The 22,761-nt window shown below is 41.1% G+C and overlaps 2 protein-coding genes across 16 annotated transcripts in view; one reads left to right on the forward strand and one right to left on the reverse strand.

Moving 5' to 3' along the window:
- The window catches only part of Fuss (SKI family transcriptional corepressor fussel), a 33,587-nt gene extending 22,014 nt beyond the window's left edge, over positions 1–11,573 (forward strand). For 3 of the 5 annotated variants that reach the window (XM_077398597.1, XM_077398596.1, XM_077398595.1), the window contains 2 exons: positions 6,491–6,620; positions 8,893–11,572. In XM_077398597.1, coding sequence (XP_077254723.1) covers positions 6,491–6,620; positions 8,893–8,999 — 237 coding nt within the window. In that variant the 3' untranslated portion in view covers positions 9,000–11,572. Of the gene's footprint in view, positions 1–6,490; positions 6,621–8,892 lie in introns of all 5 variants that reach the window. The other 2 variants (XM_077398593.1, XM_077398594.1) reach the window with 1 other exon arrangement.
- A 4,040-nt stretch (positions 11,574–15,613) lies between these two features.
- Positions 15,614–22,761, reverse strand: part of Endoa (SH3 domain containing GRB2 like, endophilin-A) — a 33,887-nt gene continuing 26,739 nt past the window's right edge. For 9 of the 11 annotated variants that reach the window (XM_077398223.1, XM_077398224.1, XM_077398218.1 and 6 more), the window contains 3 exons: positions 22,071–22,160; positions 20,997–21,115; positions 15,614–20,691 (listed from right to left, as the gene is read on the reverse strand). In XM_077398223.1, coding sequence (XP_077254349.1) covers positions 20,572–20,691; positions 20,997–21,115; positions 22,071–22,160 — 329 coding nt within the window. In that variant the 3' untranslated portion in view covers positions 15,614–20,571. The remainder of the gene's footprint in view (positions 20,692–20,996; positions 21,116–22,070; positions 22,161–22,761) is intronic. The other 2 variants (XM_077398229.1, XM_077398227.1) reach the window with 1 other exon arrangement.

Below are 22,761 nucleotides of genomic sequence, written 5' to 3' on the forward strand. Positions count from 1 at the left end.
CGCCCACGGAATCCGCAGCGCGGATGACACGCGAGACTCGGAATTCCCAATCCTGCAAGAATAAAGAAGGCAGCCGTATCCCGAGCTGCAATACATATACCGCATTCAGTCGTCAGTCTCGATGGCGCGGCCGGCTCGAAAGTTTCGCCGTTAACGTAAAAGCCATCCCGCGTATGCCAGGGCCGGGGACACACCGGTGAACCCCCGAGGCCGGGGGACGACGGACGGGAGAGGAGAGGGTGCCGTCCGCGCGTTGCACGCTACGATTGTTTCGCCGTAATCCTTTATTGGATCAACGGGGCTGGAAACAATCGAGCGCGCCATAACGCGAGGATGGGCAGACGGCCGTGTCGGCCGGGCGGGGGATGCGGACGGGGTTTTTCGGTCCGCCGGATGCGGCGCGGCGCGGTGGCGGCAGCCGCGTCGGTTCGGTCTCCGCCGGGCCGGGGGGATGCGCCGGGGAGGACGCGCTAGATAAGCGGGGGTGGCACCCGATGATGGGGGGGGGGGACGGGACGCAGGGGGACCTACTTTGCCGGGTGAACGGAGTTACAAATGGGAGAACGCGGAACTCATCCGCAAGCGGGAAACTCTCCGGGTCCGCTCCCCTTCCCTCCGTTTCTGTATCTCTTTCTCTCGCGCGGCGCGGCGTGTACGCGATGTCTCCGCTGTATCTCTTGCACTTTTCCTCCTTTCTCGTTAACCTACTCGATCTCTCTCCCATTGTTTTCTTCTCTTGATTATCGTATGTCTTCGGAATATCTTCTTCCCTTTCTCTTTCGCTCTATTTATCTTCATTTTCTTTAATAACAGTATTTATGGACTGGCATGGATGCGATAATGCGATACAAATTTTATAATTAGTAGCTTCTAAATTCTAAATGTATATTATATTAAACTTCCGAGAAAATCTCTTATCTTCAAACGGGCGATAAATTTTGTTCTGTCTCACTCGACCCTTACGAAGTTTCGCAAAACTTCGCAGCCGGTCATCTGCCGTTGATTCGATGTTCCTACTACACGTATACACATACATCCGCGGGATATTTTCACCACGCTAGCATTCGTACACGTCACGTGCCGGCGATATAATAACGAGGTGGATAACATAACGAGACTTACATGCCTCGAATTTACGCCGGTCCGACTCCCTGCGATTTGCGGCAATCGTTTCGTGTCCTACTCTCTCTCTCTCTCTCTCTCTCTCTCTCTCTCTCTCTCTCTCTCTCTCTCTCTCTCTCTCTCTCTCTCTCTTTCTCTCTTCATAAATTCTTTTCACCAGCCTCTCCTTTATCTTCGGTAATCCGTCTCTCGAAGGATGCTTCTGGGAATACCGCCACAAATACACAGGAGCAGTTACATCTATTCCGCACGTTCCACGTCGTTTTCAATGTGATATTTAAGCAGCTTCAGGTATGAGAAACATAATGTTACGCAAATTAACTCGAAAATAAGTACTGCAAGTGCTGAGCTAAAAATCTTAGGATGAATTATTTCTAACGCATATCTGTTTACTGCCATGCGAAAAAGTTTAGCAAAAAAGCATTCTTTCGTTTTGTACATCGCAAATCATAAATAGCACCTACAGTCTTTTACAATTGCTATTGCAATAAAGTTAATCACAATTCTGATAAATTGCCGAGTACTTTTCCACAATTAATTTCCTTTAAAATAATTTACCTTTCAACTAATAGCAAATCGAATTACCTATTATAGCGAATGTCCGCATTTCTGCATTTCAGCGCATTCTAAATAAAAAAAAAATCACAACTTCTACAATTTTTCTGTTTTAAATGCGACACGCTCGTTACTCGCGCTTAATTCTTTACGTTACAATCACGAGGGGGACATGAAGAGGAGACTGTAAATCTTCCGTGACGCGCGGCTCCTCGCGTTTCATCGCTTTTAATCCGTTCTGAAGCATACGGGCTCGAGATCACAGTTCATCGCGTGGCGAATTGATCTTTTGCGAGAACAGATTCGCCACTAAGCAACGAGAGACCTCCGTGTATGTACACACGGAGGTTGCATGGATATCACGAGGAACATATGTGCCGACGACCCTAAAGATATGTAATGGCGCATCGACTTCATAGGATATATATATATACATCGTGCGGGGCCACCTGCTCCAATAGCGAACGTTTCCTCGCTGCGTAATCGTGCTGTGCGATAATGTTCCAACCATTTGTTTCTGCTATAATTGATGTAGTCGATCGATACAATTCAGTAAAATTTTTACGCAGATTAATTACCTTATTCAACGAACTGGAAAGCATCTTTATATAACGATTGATATATGTTATATCGAGGAAGAACAGAAGATAAATTAATAGACGCACATATTGAAGAATATATTTTTTAATGCTTCACTAAATTCATTTTATTATCTTCGGCAAGAGTAATTATATTAAGAGTCAATTGTATATACGAGACTATAGACAAGAAGTTGCTTTTTTTTAAGAGTTTTTTTGCGGACTTAGCTTTTACCAGATTTTTTTAGATGAGGATTAAAATCGTCGGTCGAGAAAAATAATATCGCGGGGAAGAGAGTGTGTGTATTTTTCGGCATCGCGCCTGTCGAACAAAAGTCACCCTCCGTAACGTTTTTACCTCGTCGAATTACCTCACAATGGATACAGCACGACCCCTTTCGAGTCCAATTCTTTCCCCCTTTGCAAGCAAGTCTCTCTCTCTCTTTCTGTACACAAAACATAATTATTCGAAATCCCAAACAGCATGAAAATTTTATCGGCGCTTTAATTGACGTAGTCCATTAGAGCATCGGCCCATGATTAATCCTTGCACGACGGAGGGCTGGACGATATGAAAAAAATCTGGAAGGATAATTTCTGCCGCGCGACGTGATTCCATCGAACGATAATTGCACAAACCTATTGTCTCTATTATATCCTTTTATAAATAAACCTAAATATCTTGAACTTTTCCGATCTTTGTGCAAAAACTTGTATATAATTTTGATACATGAAAGTAATAAAGAGTGAGAGTTATCCCATATGATACGGAAATTCGAGCTCCATTTCTCGAGAGCTTATCTAACAAGGATTTCAGAGGCGGTAGTCTCTTGCTAAATTAAAAATTAGCGGCGAGATGAAAATAGACAAATTGCAGGCTCTTGCGCTAAACACTGCTATTTGAATGGCGCGAATATACCTTAATCGCGAAGCACGCAACTCCGAGGGCGTCGTACACGTGCGCGCGGCCGTACATCGAGATAATCGCCGAGATGCACGAGTCGCGATAGCAGGCCTCGAAACGGCAGTTAAAGTCGATTGTACCGCGTAACGTCCGTGCGCGACATGAAATATTTATACCACCGTGACGATTACAACGTCACACGTAACCGCGCGCGTGGACGACGATGATTACATTTACTTTTGCAAGGGAGAAGAAAGGGGACAATCGTTCGCGTTACCATCAGTTAACAACGTTCGTGTTAGCGTTGCTGCGCAAATCGAGGGGCCGGTTACGACGAAAAATCTAAAGGAATTTCTCCCGCCTCTCGTTGTAATTATACCTGCTAAAGTTACACGCTTTAATTATAACCACGCGACGTTAATAATTATTTCGCGTTCGATACGGCGACGTTTGTCGTGTCGCTTCGTTAACGACAACTATAAATTATTTGTACGCGTTATTAGTGATTTTATTTTTTCAGATTATCTAACGGCTTGATTATTTCATTACGAATTATAATATTTTGAGCTACTCAACATATTTATGAATCAGATTCGAAATCTTTCATATTTTCACGATGCTTGGAGTTTTACGGACGTCGCGCTCATTTAATCGACTTCATCTTTAAGAACCTCATAGAACTTACTCGCTTATGCAATTAACTTCTGTCATACTTGGCGCTCGAGTAGGACGTAAAGTGATTACAAGCCGCTCTATTTTCCCGGCAGTAACTCGTGTGAGCCGTGTAACTTATATGAAGTTCACGCTCGGCACTTCGCGCGACGTAGTTGCTTCTATTTCGTAACGCGTTTAAGCTAACGAGAACTCGAGCGAGTCGTGCAGAAAGCACGGGCGTCGTCGTTAAAAATGCATCCTCGCGTGACGCTCTTTCCCGTCGTGGGTCTTCGCCGTTGCTACTGCGCGCAGTTTTCGTTCCTCTTTTCATCACGAACACCGTGAAGCGCACGAAATCGATAAGCCGCGACATATGCCAATTTTTAAGTAACATCCCTGCAATAGACCGCCCACAGCGAATCGCTCTACAAACGACTCGCTTAAGCTATAAGGGTAAAACCCCCTGTTAATGTTATGCGGTTAACGAGTCATTGGGAATGCAAGGCGAATTTTATCGACATGCCTTTTCGGCAGCTATGAAGGTTCTAGTAATATACTGATATATTAGATGATAGGTATAAGAAATTCATAAATTAAGTATCAAAGGCTCAGACGATTAATAAATCAAGAAAGTAAGGAGCATATAGAGAGCCGCAATAGGTTACCTTTGATATATGTATGTATCCATAATTAATTTTTTTTCCATCTTATTTTTGACTGTACATACTAGTATTAGAATTTTTTATATAATTACAGTGGGACTCGACTTCCCAACACTGAAGTAATTAGCGCAATTAATGTTGCAAGTTTATGCGCGCGCGAACTATGTTTTATGTTAACTGAAGCTCGCGTCACAATAATTTTAATGTGCTTTTTTGTTTTTTAAATGTTTCTTTTGTTTCTCCTTACTTTTTTTTAAGAAAATGTTGAGTAAATCTTTACATATTATCCTAAAATACTAATAAATTATAGAACGATAAAAATACGCAATATGTATAACAATAGCAATGACTTTTAATTGGGGTGTAAAAATTATTTCAGGTATGATCATTTATGCAAAAAAAATTAAGTTAAATGTCTCAGAAAGAATTTGTGATATACGTTCATCGAATGATTAAGATATCTATGCGTATTCTTAATTATAATTTAGCTTTCTCTCAGATGTGTATAAATGTTATTAGAAGCATAACGCGGTGCTCCAAAGCGCGCATTTATAAAATATTAGTCGTGTGTATGATGGACATAGTACTGCTATTTATGAAACAATAATTCCGCGAAATAATCCTTCCAAATAATCTTTCAGCTCGACGTTTTCGCACGCGAGATATATTTCTGAAGGGGAAATCTTGGAATTTTAACAGTTACCATCGGAAATCCCGAAGCATTCGCCGTGACGCGAAATATCGCGCGTACCAGGGGTGAAGTCGTTTCCGAGAGGCTCCCGGGGGGCCGGTAAACTCCCTTCCACGGACATTACGGTAAATGCGCGTTTCCGTGACTTTTTAATCGGCGAGGCACAGCGGCGGCAGGACGCGCGGCGCGGCGCGGTGGAGTAACTGCTCGTTTCGTCCCTGGCCGAGCCGAGTGAATAATTCACCTCGATCGATCCGTATAGCGACGGCGCGCGCGGTGGCGGCGGAATTAATTTAAGTAATTCGACGATCGCTATCGACGGAAGCATTAAATAAAGCACCGTGTGTCCCGCTTTGGGAGCGAGCCGCGCGTTTAGATTGTATAGATCGCCGCGGACGCGCGGGGGTCCCTCGCGCCGCCAACGCCGTCCTTGTCACCCCCGCAAGTCATCGTTGCATACCTGAGTGGTTGATCAAGATGAGTGGGTCGTCATCCCATATTTCCACGGCTGTCATTACGTCAAGGAGTTCCGCGACATATCGCGCGACCGTTTGTTTGCCGACCCGTTTTCGTTTCCCCTTTCTCCCCCACGCGTCCGGCGCTGCTCACCTGTCGCCACGAAAATGACGATTCCTGTTTTCAGACTTCCGCACTTCCGCGACGATATTATTACTGCGAGCTCGCCGGCTGACCAAACGTCGACGCGAGTTCCTTAATGTAAAATGAAAAATGCTCGTCGGCCGATATAAAGGTTTACATCGCGAGATGTCACGGATTGTGACGTTACGGACATTAGAGTCCTCGTCAAAGTAAACAAATGGCGGAAAAATAAACTTGCAAATTATCACACCACCGTTATTTTGTACTACTCGTTATTATTATGTTTTAATGGAAAATGTACTAAGATATATTTCTTCTTCTTCTTCTTCTCTCTCGCTGAATATTTTGGTTCTCTGTTTTTTTAAGTATCGACTACCGCTCATTTTGAATTTTGTATAAAGATGCAAGTGTACATTTCTTAACTCTAGAATACACAGCATAAGTCTCCCAGACTCGGAAACTTCACTTGCTCGGAGTTTTTTATTTTCAATATTCAATTTTAAACTTCGTAGTTTCACGAAATAAAATTTAGTATTAATACCTGTTCAAGCATATTTCTAAATCTCAGAGATTCAAAATAAAAAAAAACAAGTCCAAAAATATTAATTTAAATCAAAGTTACATATGGGTCTCAAAGACCCATGTGTTTTCGCGATGCTGTGTGTTTTAGGGTTAATATATCCCGCACTTACAGAAATTAATTATATCAAAATTTTATCGCCAGGAACGGGAGGCTGAGAAGATCGCCGAGGAAGCCGCGGCTCTGCGCGACGTGAAGACGGAATTGCCGCCGGCGAGAAGTCCCGAGACCTGGCACGGCAGTGCCTACTATCGGCATCTCAATGTTCTGAAGGGTGAGCAAGAGATTCGCCGTGCAAATTAGCTTTTGGAGCTTGAGAGAAACCCTTTCGATTAGTCGAAATCCTGAGAACGTTAGTCAGACCTCTTCTTCATTTATAATAAAACATTTACTAAATTAACTGTCTGTGAGCTAATTAAAGAATATCTAAAACTTACAAACTTTAAGGTCGCGCATGTCGTACCGAGAGGCGCACCGATAATTAATTGGGCAGGGATATATATAGATCTGGAAAATATTTTAATATGTGAAAGCAGTAAAAATATATACAGGATTTTATAATATCGAGTATCATCACGTTACAAATTACCATGATAAATTGAAAACACGGATTCAGAATCTACGGACGGGATAATTCCTGGAATTTCCACGAGAGATGGCATTTCCAATTAACGTCGCTCGAAATGCGCTTTTCCGCGATATAATTCAGGATCCGCGCCGGGCCCTCAGTCGATGTCGCGGAAAATCGTCTCTCGCGCATTTTCGCGGAACGGCCTCCCCCGTATGCTACGTTTACACGTTATTTCCGCATGAATAGCCGAGAGCTCGCCGGATTCAAAGCGCGCCGTTCTACGTAGAACGGGCTGCCCCCATTGATATTAGTAATTAATTAGTAACTACCATGGATCAAGCGGCCCGGCGAGAAGATCGGAGTTCCAATTAATTAGAGTAATTAGTCGCGACCGGAGTGTTAAGTGGAAACGCGCGCGGAGGGTTGCCTTGATATTCAGACGCGGGGGTGGATCTTCCAGGCTGTAATAACGCGGAAATGGGGTGCGGGTGGCCCTTCGGCCGGCCAAGGGGCGTGATTTGCGTCGACGCTTGCGCGTACCCTACGGTGTGGCCGTTGCCGACGTCGAGTTCCGTCGGCATCGCGACGCCCGCGATTCCGAGCCCAACGGTACGACGACGAGATGCATCACAATATCGCACGGTGATATACGTTTCCTTCGGATTAACTAGGATCGTAGCGGACAACTATTACCAGTTGACGGACGGATGCAGGCAAAGACGAGATCAGAATTCAAACAGACAAATTGTAATTGATATATTAATTATTGCAAGATGTGCCACAAAAAAATTATATTATCAAAAAGAAACGTTTTTTTTTTAGAAGATAATTGATTTTGCACAATTCTCACAAGTTTTCAAACTCGCGAGTTAATCAAAATCGTATGAAAGTGAAACGTAATTAAAGAGTTCGAAACTTGAAATTTAATTTATAGATAACCGAGTTAAAAAGTTAAATTTAAAATTTTAATATTTTTTTTTCTTAAAATCACGTCAGTATATCGCTCTTTTACTTCGTGGAAATATTCTCGACGATATACTCGACGAGCGCGCGATGCGATGATATAATATGTAAGCACAGAAAACATGTTTGCAAATACGACGCGCGTTTCAGACGAGAGACGGTATATACACACTTTTACATACGTAGCACACGTCGCGTGTGTACACATACATCGCTCGTGGTATACCGATGGACCCATTCAGCGCGGGCGTAAGCCGAAAATAACGAGATAGGTGCCGCATCGACGCGATGAATACGAATACAGGATCATTGGCGGTGAACGCCATCAGGCACTTTGACTAACGTACAGCCGTCGGAAAAAGCCCGCACGCCCCGCACTTTCGGATCTTCTTCTTTTCTTCTTCCCTGCGCGACCGCACGATCTTTTCAGAGCCCGCCTTTTAAGCTCGTCATGCGAAAACAAATCCACCTTCTCGTCTGACTGAACCGTCGTTTGCGCAAATTAGCCGAATGAGACTCTAATCGGTCTACGAATGAATCTCTCGTGAATTCTAAGTAATTCCTTACGGAATTATTTTTATTTATATGAGGATTACTATCTGCCACTCAATTTGCTTGAATCACATTTCTGCAGTGGGCATTTATAATTTCAAATTTCTGATTAATTCTTAAAACTCTAAGATCAAATTAATTACTTTCGAAAGTAAGGTGTACTTTCGACAATAACATTTAGATGTCCAGAAACATATGCCTATAATATGCTCGTATATTTTAAGTTTAACTTTTTTAATTCCTGTATAACTTTGTCACGTTAGATATGTTTGACAAGTCCTCGTCGGACTAGTTAAGGCTTCTACTACTGATTTATTTACGTGTCTTCGATAAAGATCTTGCTACACCAACCGGGAAACAGTGGCGTGACCGCGAAGGGTTGATTTTATATAACGCCTCCATTATATAGCGCGTCGATGTTCATCGGGCTCCGCTAATTACCGGATGATAATTATTGCAGGGAACGAGCCGGCCGCGGAAAGGGCGGGCTCCGATTGCTCGGCTTGCCGTCCTCCACGCGGTATGTTTTACGGCCAAGTCCACAGTCCGTCCACGCCGACCAATTAATCGAGCTGGGCTGGCTGAATTAATCGCGACATGCAGGAGCAGCAGCGTACGAAGAGGAGGACACATTTAACCCGAACCGTTCCGTAAGCTTGCGACACATCCGTTGCCTTAAAGCACACTCTGGTCGATCTCTATAATCGTCGAACTTAAGGGTTGAGGCGCAACAGTGGTCTAATGCCTTTTCAAGCACTTGAGGAAATTAATCTTGAAAAGTTGACAAATTGAACGTAGTATATTGAATTTAAATCTAATTTTTGACGAATACTATTTAAATCGAATGTAAACTAATGTTTTCGATTTTTTAGGAAAACGCGTTGAAACGGTGTTGCGTCAGACCCTTCAATTTATAATTCGCTTCACGTTCGCGGCATTCGCTGAAATCGAGCCCAGTCTCGCCGTCGTAAGGCCCCTCCGCGCGCAAAATGTGAAACCCGTTCACTAGCAAACGTTAGCAAATATTTCGTCTTACGTATTTGTGATACCGGCTAGAAACAGACGTCGATTTTATCGCGTCGTCAAGTGGCAGCTTCTCGTCGCGTCCGGGTAATGGATCTTTACTGATAGGATACGCGGCGATTCGTTTTAGCAGGATGTTTGCGCGTTTCGTCCTTTTACGGCGTCGTAAGCAGGCGGACAGATCGATCGAATCGAGAAGTTTGGCAGGAAACTCGCTAGGTATTCGTTGTGAATATAGAGCGCGACGCTTAGAACAATGTCCGCCGGAGATGCTATCGTCTTCGACAGAAGCGAAGGCGGAAGTCACGTTGACACTTACGAATTCGACGATTTCAAGCGGATTCGTTAATCTAGTCTCGTATTACTCCGATCGCCATAATTTTCTAGTAAAATTCGCGAGAAGCTCAGTGTAACACGCACGTATATAGAGGATGCAGATAAATGAAGACAGCCGTGTGACTTTGATACAACATGCGCGTGATTTACATTCCAGAATTAATTCTGCATTTAATTTCTTCGGTGCAGACACGAGAAAAAGGTCGATAAATATATTTGGATGAGATACTTTTAGCACTTTTTTCTAAATAAAGCTGGAAGACATATATGCGTCGTGTTCCTCGCGTATCTATCTAATTCCTTTATAGATTATCATACGTACCCGTGTCTTTTATTTTAAGCGTTGTGATAAAAAACTAGGCACCATATTAACTTCCCAATAATAAAATATGTATTTGTTAAAAACAGCTAATTGTTATTTTTATTATCAGGAACTGATAATAAAAACTGATTATTGGATGACGTCTATTTGTAATGAATTTTATTAACTTATTATATCAAATTTTTTTCCTAAGAATAATATTATCAATTGGAAAATTTGATATTTAAATATGAGAACTGATTTAATCCCTTTTGGAGTCATGCACTCCAAATATGGCACACTGGGTCCCAGAGACCTCGGTTACATCAATTCACAGTAATCGTCGATGTCGTCGAGAGTACCATCGCGACGCTAAATCGCTCCCGGCGCATCCTCGAGCAGCGTAGCTTATTAATCGATAGACGTTTACCACGAGGACGATATACACAGTGCAATTATACTTCGTTGCGTAATCGATTTAGGCCGATCGAGGTGAACCGGATGGATACGAGTCGAATTAGAGAAGAGAAAAAGAATTCCCCCCCCTCTCTCTCCCCCCCCCCCCCGCGCTTTACGCCGTAGGCCGCAGCTGTAAGTACCGCGCCACTCTAGTAGATTAACATACGTAAGTTGCATCATTGAACATATTGTAGATGACAGCGTGTGTGAACAAATCCACGAGTGTAATCCAAGGTTCTAATAAAAGATCATGATCGCTGGAAAACCCGTGACGCAATCACTCCCACCTCCTCCAGTAAACGACATGGGAATCTGTGTCATCTATTGTTGCGTAACTCCTGGTGACATAATTTTGATGTATGGTATTTTATTTTACCAGATTTTTCTTCGATTAAAAACCAGTTCCCCCCAATAATACTTCCCTTGAGCACAAAAATCGATAATGACGACGATAGCTTCTTGCAAAAAGGAATCTAAACAATTCATTCGTGTTGCAGCTAAAATATCGCCGTAACTTATAACAAATGTATTACACAATAATTATCTATGATTAACTGATTCAAAGAAGACAATCGACGAAAACGATAACTTTCAGTGTTATCAATTATAACATATAAACAAATAAATGTCTATGATATCTTCTTCCACAGACATCTTCGTTCAGGAATTTTCAAAAAAAATTCCTAACAATGGTACGACTTGATCAGTTTCGTGAATCACTCTACAAACGTGGTTTCTTTCAAAGCGACGGTTTTTCATCGAAGTTTCTTTAGCAAAGTTTCTTACTCCTCATCCATTTTCGCGACGCACGTTTACCGTATTAAAACCATTCCGATACGTTTATCGGGAGAGCAACGCTCCGGCCGTTTCTCCACAGGAAACAGATCTTTTTCAATTGCGAGAGGAACAGCCGCGTTGCAGGACGTCGTACGGTGTAATCTTGGCCGTCGCTTATATCCCAGCCCGTGTAAAATCCTTGGGGATCCCTCCCGCGCTTCGGTGGTACGTAAGGACGCTTCAGTGAGCAAAAACCCTTAACTGATGCAGCCCTGCTGCGGTCCCCGGACGGTCGTCAGCAGAATTCCGGATCTGGACCACACATGGTACTTACGCGACGCTCTCGAAAGTGTATCGCCGTCGCGGGCAAAAAGGTCGCTCCGAAATGCACGGTTGACAGAATTATAACGTGTCCAGTCCGGCGGATGTATAATCTTTTTATGATGTTAAATATAGTAAGAAACCATTTTTTTTCGGTTATTATAAAAGGGAATTGTTTCAGTCCGTATTTTCTCTTCAAGGCGTTATATAAATATATTGAAAGAGTTTAATTTAACATTACGTTATTTATCATTATTTATAAATTTTAAAAATAATGAAAAATTCGGCGCGCGTGTTGGTCAAGAATTTAAAAGACAATAGCTAGATTTTTTTGAACTATAATATTATATTTAAATAATTTATTTCTCTCTTTCTCTCTCTTTTTTTCGATATTTACTTCTAATTTTAGAGAAGCAAAAGAAATTTTTTTCTAAGAGAAAAAAGAGGAAAAATTACATTTAAAGCTTCAATGCAGATTCTATATATTATCAGTACTCTCTCTCTCTCTCTCTCTCTCTCTGAATAGTGGATCATGGCAACGCAGAGTGTCAATAATGAACGTCCGGAAAGACATCGTCTGCGTCTAATGTTCCGGCAAATTGGCTTCGCGAATGTAGCCTCGCGAGTCGTCTCTCAGGAGGAATCTGCAAGTACGAGCGGAAGATTTTTCTCGTTGCGCCGATTTTTTTCCCCGTAAGTACGTCACGTCTCGACGATACCGGGGGATATATCCGTCCGCGCGCGCGCCTCGTTCGCCGAAATCGGCTCCGTTTCGCGAAGCCAGCCAACCCCGTAACTGGGAGAATTTGTAAGGAAGCGAGAGACACACACGAAGATCCTCTCTTCACAATCGCGCACGTAAACGCTCTCGTGGCTGCGTAAAATTGTCCGGAAAGAAGGGAGATATACAGCCGAGGAAAAAAAAGATTTGTGGTGAGTCAAACTATATAGTTGGCGTCTGGCGTCAGAGGTTGAAGTAAAAGATATATCGAGAGATAGAATTAAAAAACTACGTATAACGTCTCTCGTAATTTTGTTGTACAGCTTATAAATTATTTTCCAATTTGTTTAAATGTACTTCGCCGTAAGTTACACTGAAAAATGGAAATCTTGCGCTGTGTTTTGTCAGGAAAGAATTCCCCGGGGAAGAAGAACGTAAATTAGGATTCGAGAGAGAGAAATCGACGAGAGGTATCGCGAATCGATTCGTTTCGCGCCACTTACGTGCGCCTCCGGTCTCTCGCGCAAAAGGTCGCGTATAACGAGCCGCGATTTAAATACGCGCCTTCAATCGTCCACAATGGGGACGTCGGGGCGGCGGGTATTTAAAGAAATATTTTAATTGCAGGACGTAAGCCGCTTACGTGTCCCCCTCCTCTCGTGCACGTTAATAAAAACAGCCCCACCCGCCTATTTCAAGAAATAGCGGCTCGCGTTGCGTGACCCCGTGGAAAGTAATTCGACCTCCTCTCATCGTTTCGCTCGGCCAAAAATTATTTGCCCGGCGCACCACCCTCGCTTAGGAAGAGAAGCGGCTCGATTAGAAATCGTAATTCCGGATTAAACGGCTCCTTTCGCAACTAAAAGATACAACATGTAGTTCTCGCTTGGCGAGACTTAATATAAATCTCTCTCTCTATACCAAATATTAAATCAGATACCGCAAGATTTTCGATTTACAGAGAATCACGAGTTTCTCTATTTCAAGTTTTCTATTGCGAAGAAAAAAAAATTATATTAATCGTCGCTTTAGCGTCCCTCTTTTTTCAGCTGAAAGTCCATCACATTTTCCAGCACGATCGTTTTTATAATACAGCCATGCAACGTCTGTATAAAATCGCGCTGGCCGTCCCGAGGGAAGTCGATTTAAGCTCTCTGTGGTAAGCGTCCGGCCACGGCTGTGAAGGAGGAACGTATATAAAAGAAGCGGGCGCCTCTGTAATTGGGCATCAAAAGGCGATATTTCGCGCGTTCGCCGACGACCACCATCCCCGAGTGGGAGAAGAGGAAGATCCAGCCGCGGCGACCCGGGCTCGCTCTCGTGGATCCCCGTGATACCACGTGGCCGCCGAACCGCGAGGGGATGGCCTTTTACGATAGGGTCGGTTCGACCCCTCCCCCCCCCCCGAACAGAATGATGATAGTATGCCTTGTTACCGCGGCCGCGCCGAGAAGAGAAGTCGCGCTCCCCCGGGTAATATCGCATACAATTATGTGTCCACAGAAGGGAAGACACACATGCATTATGGATGCGGTATGCCCGTACCACCGCTGTACGTTACCTTCCTTCCCTCCCCCTCCCCCCCCCCGGTAAATCATGTCACAGGGTTGGTTAACTCTGCAAATGATCTGAAGCGTTGCGCGCCTCGCCCCGGCCACCCAATCTTTTCTTTTCTCTCTTATTCCAATTTCTTTTTTTCTCTCGCGATTACATTTCTATATAACAACTGAAATCTGAAATACATAAAAAAAAAGAGAAAGAAATTTGTTGAGATGTACAATGGGCGTAAGATTATTTAGATAACCGAGTACGATTAAAAAATATGCAATTCTACGTCACGATAATAATAAAATATTGTATTGTGAGTATAATTAAAGAATAAAGCGACACGATAATTAAATCTCTTAAATTTCAGAATCAAATTTTAGAATCACATCAACTAAAATTATAGATAATAATTAATCATTATTAAAATCTTTGCATTAGTTGAAGCAGACATTTCAAAAAATCGAATCAATAATCAGTACAAAAGAAACAAAAAGAATAGAAGAATAATTTAACGGTGTATCAACACACAATTAACGTTTAATTGTATATAAAGATAAGTATACGGAAACAGAATATTCGAAGTGCGGAATAAAATCGACGTCGTGACATAGAGCACACTTTATTTCTCAATTAGTATTATAATAATCATTTAGCATTGACCGAAATCGAATATATATATATATATATATATATATATATATATATATATATCGTATATTTTTCTTTAATCGAGTTCAATATAATCGTAGTAGATTAATTTATTACCAATACAAGTGTAATTAATCGTAATGTATTGTCTGAAAGTATCACTGTGTTGCATCCACTGGTCGCCCCCTTTGCACTTCGTCAAAACGGGGATCAACGGGAAACGGCTCGGGGCGGGGGGTGCGTCCGGGGAGGGCAGGATATTGTCGAGAGGGCACCGATTTTCTTTTTCTAATAACGCATCTCGTGTCTCCCGCAGATCCTGGATTTTCTGGCGCTTACAAAATATAAGTGGGCCCGGGACACTTCGAGAAACACGAGATTCGTGCCGATCCCGCACGCATACGTGCAGGAAGTCGGAGAGACATTTACGTACAGAGGAGAATGCGAGGAAGGAAAAATAGAAAAGAGAAAGAGAGAGAGCAATAAGAAGGTATAAGGGAAAGTGGGCAAACACCAGAAGCTCCTATCTCCGTGACCAAGGATGCTCAGTGATTTTTTTTCTGCGGGGATCGATAGATCCGGCGCGTCCGCTCGATCCCCAAATAGATTAGATTACAATTAGAACGCGCAGAGCTCGTCATGCTCGCCCGAGAGAAGCACGCGTTTATATTAAAATCTTTAAAATATTTCAATATATAATTGTCCACATTTTTTGTTTTCACCTCTCTTTTAAATACATATTCGAATACAACAAATAAAATGCAGTGAACCGTGTAGATTCAGACGAAGTTAAGTAAAGTATTATCCATTATTTCCAAGATGGTGAGTGAATTTCAACAGAATTAAACAATTTTTTCAGTACACTTTGTAAAATATAAATAAATATCTACGAAATATTTAAAAACAATATACAATAACAATTGACTATACACAAAAGTTCGAGCAGTTTATATATAATAAGCGATTTAAATCTTCTTTCGAAATTATCTTAGATCACGGAGAGCTACAAGTATTAATATAAAAATTATATTAAGTGAAATAAAAACGCGTGTTTCTCTCGTGCGAAGACGCGCGAACTCGTCGCTGAACAATATTCAACATTTAACAATAGCCAACATTTATAGAATAAGATACCGATTTTAGTATTTATCGTTAAGTTTGTTCTCTCTCGCGATCGCGCCAATCTCGCCGCCTCTTTTTTCGTGTTTCTTCTTCTTCTTCATCCGCCATGCCAGATTGCGCGAACCGGTCCACGAACAATCGAACGCAAAGCGCGGACCGACGCGATATATATAAATTAACATAGTATATCACGCAGTAATATAAATTTCTTCCCGCACAAGTAGTAATAGCATATATATGTATATATTTCTCTCTCTTCTTCCCCCAGCACAGTGTTTCTCAAATTTATTTCTTCCCATTGCCGATCAGCGAGAATTATCGATCAGGAGCGGATTTTTGTAAAAGTAATTGAGAATATTTAAGCTCGGGTCCTGCAACTAATCAAGCGATCCCCATAATTCCATTCCTGAAATGTTCGTGACTGTACATAGTATCACGAAGATACTGCCACTTCCTTCTATTTTAAATGTGCAATTGTCTAATTAGGATGCTGTTTTAAAAGATTGACTTTAAATTAAGATTTTAAGCTATACATCTCTAATTATTTTATTTAAAATATACCTCATGATTTACTAAAATTTATTAAAATGTATTAAATATTAATTCGTGAAAATTATTAGGTTTTGCTAGGTTTTCGAAAACTACTAATATGTTGTCTAGTATCCATATATCTCAATACTAAAAATATCTTATTAATTGCGTAAAATTCCGTAAAATAAAAAATTTTTTTTTTTTTAATTTCCATTGTTTACTGGGGACCTGGAAATTATTAGCTCCGGACCCTGAACAATCATCATCCGCCCTTAATTCTCTACGCAAGATAATCAGCGTTTTATTGCTATCGTTCTAATTGACAAAGCTTCACCAATCTCTCATTATATAAACAAAAATCATGATCGAGCTGTGAGGGGTCGAAGTTGTTTCTTCTAATCTCCGGTTATTCGCATCAGAAATTTAATGACCAATTTTTTACCTTCTCTAAATTGGATTTCTGTTATTGTATACAATGCAAGGCTGATTAAAAATTAAACACGTTAATATTATCTATTTGCAAGATAAAGGTTGAAATTAAATCTTCTTAATTTCAACTATCGTTGTCTGTTTTGTGTTATTGTATTATTAATATTGCAGCTCGGTAATTAATTTCTGCCCATCGAAGAATGCTGGACGATAATTTCGAACCGTACCGTGCATGTTTATTCATATCCAATTTAGATTCTATTTCGCACGAATTTAAGGAGCTTCCAGAAAGTAATTCCATCATACGGTGACGCACAAACTACACCATGCGAATAACCGAGAGTAAAAATCGTCATTTCCGATGTTCACGTCCGTTCGATGCGGATTAATCGCTTCGCATCGGACAAGATCGCTGGAACGAAAGTGATTCGTAGGCTTCGACATAGTTCGAATCGCCTTTACACAAGAGAAAAAATTAATACAAACTTCTAGCAGAAGATTACACCCTTCATGCCCATTAATTAACAGAAGTGGTTATCAGTCATATTCGATACAATCGCCCATCACTTTTTCGCCCCTCCCTCTGTGCCCCCGTAAATCTTCGCGATGTTTTGAGAAACACTGATCCAACGATGGCCCCCACCGGCTAAACACCGATGATGTTAAACTCTTAATATTGCACAACATCGATAACACCTCGAGTTCCGAAAGGAATTTTGTTTTATCTCACAGCGATAATAGTGTAGAGGTGAAACTTGCATGCGGACCTCTTTTCTTTTACGTTCCACGACTTGTCCACCGTTTATTAGTTGACGTCCGTCTCAAGTAAGGACTTAACTGGCGACGGTGATAGCAGCAAGTGATAACATCGGTAGTATGTTAATCGATATAGCGATCATAAACTTTAATTATGTTAAACGTGAACGAACGTGCCCTTCGTTATCGGCGTATCGCTCTGCGGGACAAAGAACATTCTCCGATTTGACTGCATCTCTACTATACAACTACGTCACTTTAATACTCGTATTATAGGTATTCTAATTCCAACGGAATGTAAGGGATTATCACTAATTTAAGCCATCCGTCTTTCTTCATACCGCGCCACACTATACGTAACGAAAATTCTATAATTTTCTTAAAAATTCTTTAGCTCTACAATCTATTTAGAGAATCTTACGTTACCGTTCGAAAAGTAATTTAACGAACGGCACAAATTATTTGGAAAAGCTGAAACGCTGCGAAATCAGATTATCCTACGTCCCCTGCGTATCTGTGTCTTTATATCCTATTAACGGCACACTCAATTCGGAAAATGTCCCGAGTCTGAAATCCTTCGATTTAATAGAATCTCGTTCTGAATTCAATGTATATGTATAATCAAGAACGTTTTGCCAGTGCGGCGATTACAATGATATAATAATGACAATAAAATATATGAACAATGATAATGAACAGATAACGCGGTCGGATTTCGCCGTCGCCTCTATCGACAATATGTATACGTGTAAGTAATATACTCTAGTGTCATTACATTATGCTTAGCTGATATCTCGCTCGAAGATTTACCTAAAATCCACGTGGCAACAAATAACCAAGTTCCTTAATTACTTTCATTGTTCTGGCGGTTGAACTCTCATACAAAGTCAGAAAAAGGGGGAGAAAGGAAATCTGACGTCAGGACGCTGCGAAAGTATAATTGTTGCCGGGCGCTCATGTAAAACATAATACTTGATGCATAAACGTTCTGGGTTAAACGGGAAGTTTCTTACTCCTCATTCTTGTTTTACTCTTGCGCTGTGTTCGAAAGTTAATAATTAATTAAAACTATTGCGTCTGGCCATTTTTCAAACATACGAAAAACGATATTTACATTCTAAATAATTAATTAAAATTTTCTTTAAGGCGATGCAAATTATGTAAAAAATATCGTAAAGAATGTCGGAAAAGTTTCGGGCGTGTTGAAAATTCAATAAAAAAAAAAAACAAAATTTAAAAAATTATAAATATTAATATAACAAATTTAAAAATGTATTATTTTTCACAATTTCACATAATTTTAAAAGCGTATTAATATTTCTGCTACAGAAACAATCTTTCATTATCTTTATTCCGAAACTGTCACAGCTAAATATTTCAATAATCATCGAGTATTTTTCCGCAATTAAAAATAAATGTGAAATAGTAGTATAGTCACGCGAATACAAAAAACAGTTGATTGAACAACGTTTCCAATAAATTGATTTTCCATTTTCTCCAAGTTTTGTTTTATCGTCAACATCCACCCGGAAGTTTTCTGACAACCGAATTGGATCGTCACTGTCAAAAACAATCAATGCCAGCAACTATAATATCTATAACAATCACAGATATATGATTTCGTGGAAGAGATTTGCCGCCATTTCGAGGTTCGCTTAAAGTAAATCCTAAACTTCTAGCTAGTATCGCCTAGCAATTAATAAAAAAAAGGATAAACGGTGAAAACGAAGAACGAACGGTAAGCAGACGAAAGAACGGTCGTTTCGACTGAGGAATGGAAATACGAAATGCGGTAACATTATTATTATACGAGTACATTACACGAGTAACGAGTTTGCTGCGCCGCGCGGACCAACGCAAAACACGTGCCGCGGTTTTGAATGATCGAACTCTCGCGAGAAAAGCCGCTTAATTAATTAAGATGATAAATGAGAGTTATGAAGAAACTTATACGCGACTTAGTGGCCAAGAATTCTTTGCGAATCGAGGGCGAGTAAGTAGAGCGGAATAAGACTGCTCCAGCCGCATTAAAATTCACTCTCACGTAACAATTATGTATGTAACAATTAAAAAAATGCAACAGTTAAAGAAGAATCTCAAGATCGCTTAATAGTGTCTTTTATATTGGAAGCTTAATGACTTTCTAGATTAATATGTCATTACTTTATTGAATTATCTAGTACTGATTAGCAATTCGAATTCTCTCTTTGATATTAATAATTATATTATTAATATTAATATTAATAATATATAAGTATTAAGCGAAGATATAATCAGAATTAACGCCAATCTCGACACAATGAAGTAATGCTAAAGCTAGAAGCCTCCACTTATCTTAACGAGGAATTTAATAACGGCTGGAGTAATCTCACCCCGTCCGAAATCCACAAGCGATACATAATATCCGGACGAAAGTGTATAGTTTGCAACAGAACAAACAGAGCGCCGAGTTATCGGCTCGTTACCGAAACGATACGACACTTTCGGCGGTGAAACTAATTAAATGCCAAAGGGAACTATCGGAAAATTCGCGCGCTCCACCATAAATCGTTTCACGCTAGGCTCGATTTTCTTCTTTTGTGCACTCGAACTGTATTGAAAATATCTCGAAAGCATCTCAACGAGACGGAAGATAATGTAGAAAAGTAGATGAGAGGAGAGAGCCGCCCTTGACAGTGAACTGCTATCGTAGGTACTTTGATGTGTCTGAGTGTTTGGATATGCGTACGTGTATATATATAATATATATATGTATATGTGTATTAATACAGGTTTCTGCGTGTCTGTATACGTATAGTACGTCTATATGTATCTATGCATTCGTGTGCATGTGTATTTCTGCGCGCGCGGTCCTTACGTCAATAAAATACACTATAACATTATATATATACATTAATATGCGTAACAGGTCTATTCTCGGGGGGAGGGGGGTCTATGGGGAAGGAGGTCTCCGTATAGCTGGCGGGGAGAAAGGTCTAGAGAAACTCGGGATTGTGTCTTGGACGTAAGCTTGAAATCGCAACGTAAGTGACAATAGATAGGTAAGATATGTCGTCGAAAAGTCGTCTAGGTTTTTTAGGCTAGCTGGAGAGCAGAATAATCCTGTAATGGTAGACGCTACTGAACGAATACGCAGGGTCTTTGGCTTCAAAATGCGCGGCGTCTTCTTAGGGTAATGGCACTACGACCTGCACGTAGGTCACGGGGAAGTAACCGGTGCGACCGTCCAGGCTGCCCTCGAACCAATTGTCGTCGATCTTCTGGGTCAAGGTGATCGTGTCGTTCTCCTGCAAAGCAGATGGAATTAAGATACAAACCTCGTCAATCATTCGCTTCTAAAGAGATCAAGAATCCGAGTAATAAATAAGGTTCCGGTTGATCGAAGAGATTGGAACAGAAACAAGTCAAATTCGTAATAAACAAGATCTGCTTGAAATATAAAATCGTGAAATAGATTTTTTAAAAATTCTTTGAAAAGATAGATTATCTTTATGTATAATTGTCCGAAGAATATTAAACATTTTTTAAATGTTCTTCAGACTTTTTTAAACGACGGCTCAGGCTTTCGGCGAATAATATCGCATGAACTTACCTTAAATCCAAGTTCACCGGGATTCTCAGGCTCGAAGTCGTACAGGGCTGTGCAGCACGGCGATCTTTGTGTCAACGGCGTTCTCGCTGGCGATTTGCTCGGCGAGGGCAAGGGTGAAGCTGAAAATAGTCAGCACGAGTGTGCTAAACTACTAGAAGCCGCGCTAATCTAACGTAAAAAAAAACACGTCGCAGTGTGCGTATGTCGCATCAGATACGTTCAAACTACACACTTAACAATCTGCCTTGGTGGTTGTGAAACCATCTCACGCGAAAAAACCGTGTTGCACAAAGCAACGGTGTGTAATGTCGATTTCTTTCTAAATGCGAAAATAAAACGTGGCCCAAAACGCTCGAGGATACAATTAAACCCCTCGAGTGAAATCAATGCTTAATCACCAATAGAAGCTGCGTGAGCTAATTGAAATCTTCGCGGCAGAAGGAGACAATTCTTCCAATTTCTACATTATTTGTCTAAAATATCTTAAAGAAAAATATGAGATTTTTCAAAAAATTTATCACTTCTAAAACTAAAAAAATTGTCAAGTTAAAATAGGAAAGATTATGTTCCCATACGTTATCATTTTACAAAATTGAAATAAATACTTAAATATAAATCCAATTATAATACTTGTAATTTAGTAAAATTTGTATGAATCACTATGTTCCTTCTTGCTCAACTTGGATTTCATTCGATTCATTCGATCTAAAAACTATTCAGCGCAACCCTCTTCTACAGGGTGGCACGACACTGTCTAATAAACGTGCATAGTGATCAGCGTCGTTATAGAAAGCGGTGGAGAATCTCATCGAAAGAAAAAGAGAAAGAATAAGAAAATTGCGCAGTCGGATCGGTCGCACCAACGCAGCCTCGATTATTAATTCCTGATTTTGGACTCGACATCCTGTTTCTGGATCATTACTAGATAGAGCGAGAGACTTTAGGCAATTACGGTGAACGTTAAGCGCCCTTAACAGCGCAACAATTGGTGCAACCGCCCTCTCGCGCGGTCTCGAAAAGGAATTTGTTTGTTCGCCGGACAGAGAGACGAGGAAACCCCCATGCAAAGTTTACCATTGGTAGATTGTGGCGGGTTTCCGGCCGGAAATAGCTCGAGCTGCGAGCGCTTCCCGTCCGCGAGCGGAGAGCCGGCCCGACTTGACCCTACAGTGTGTCAAAAGGACAGACAGGTATGCCACATTATACACACAGCACAATCGGAAGAAGAATAGGGTAACGGTATGACAGTGTGGCGAGAGTGTGCGTGTGTACGTATATGTGTGTATTTCGCGCGCAATCGCAGAGGTCGATCCTTGAAGGATTAACATCCGATACCCGTAATTGATAGTACAATGAATCCGTCTGTTTAGCGGATCCGCGATTTATCTCTTGCGACATCTTAATCGAACATCGAACGTTCCAATTAATTTTTCAAGGAAGCTTGATTTATATATATTGCAATACTTGAATCCGTGTTTGAATTAAACGACTCGTATCCGGTTCAGTTTTGACTTAAGTTCGCAGTAGAGTTTGTACGTGCGGAAAATAAAATGAAACAGAGAATATTAGACACACATCTCGCCGAATATTTTGCGAGAGGCGTTAGACGTTCCATACAGGGTAAAAAAGACAGGAGAATGCAATATATTGGTCAATGTAGTACGTAGGGTAGTACGTAAACGCCACCCCCCTCCCTCTCCCCCTCGGGCATGACAGAAAGAGAATAAGGAATGAGAAACAGTTAACAGCCAGACCACCCGAGTGT

The sequence above is a fragment of the Temnothorax americanus genome, unplaced genomic scaffold (assembly GCF_048541705.1).
Source record: "Temnothorax americanus isolate GAGA-0224 unplaced genomic scaffold, ASM4854170v1 Scaffold12, whole genome shotgun sequence".
Taxonomy (NCBI): domain Eukaryota; kingdom Metazoa; phylum Arthropoda; class Insecta; order Hymenoptera; family Formicidae; genus Temnothorax; species Temnothorax americanus.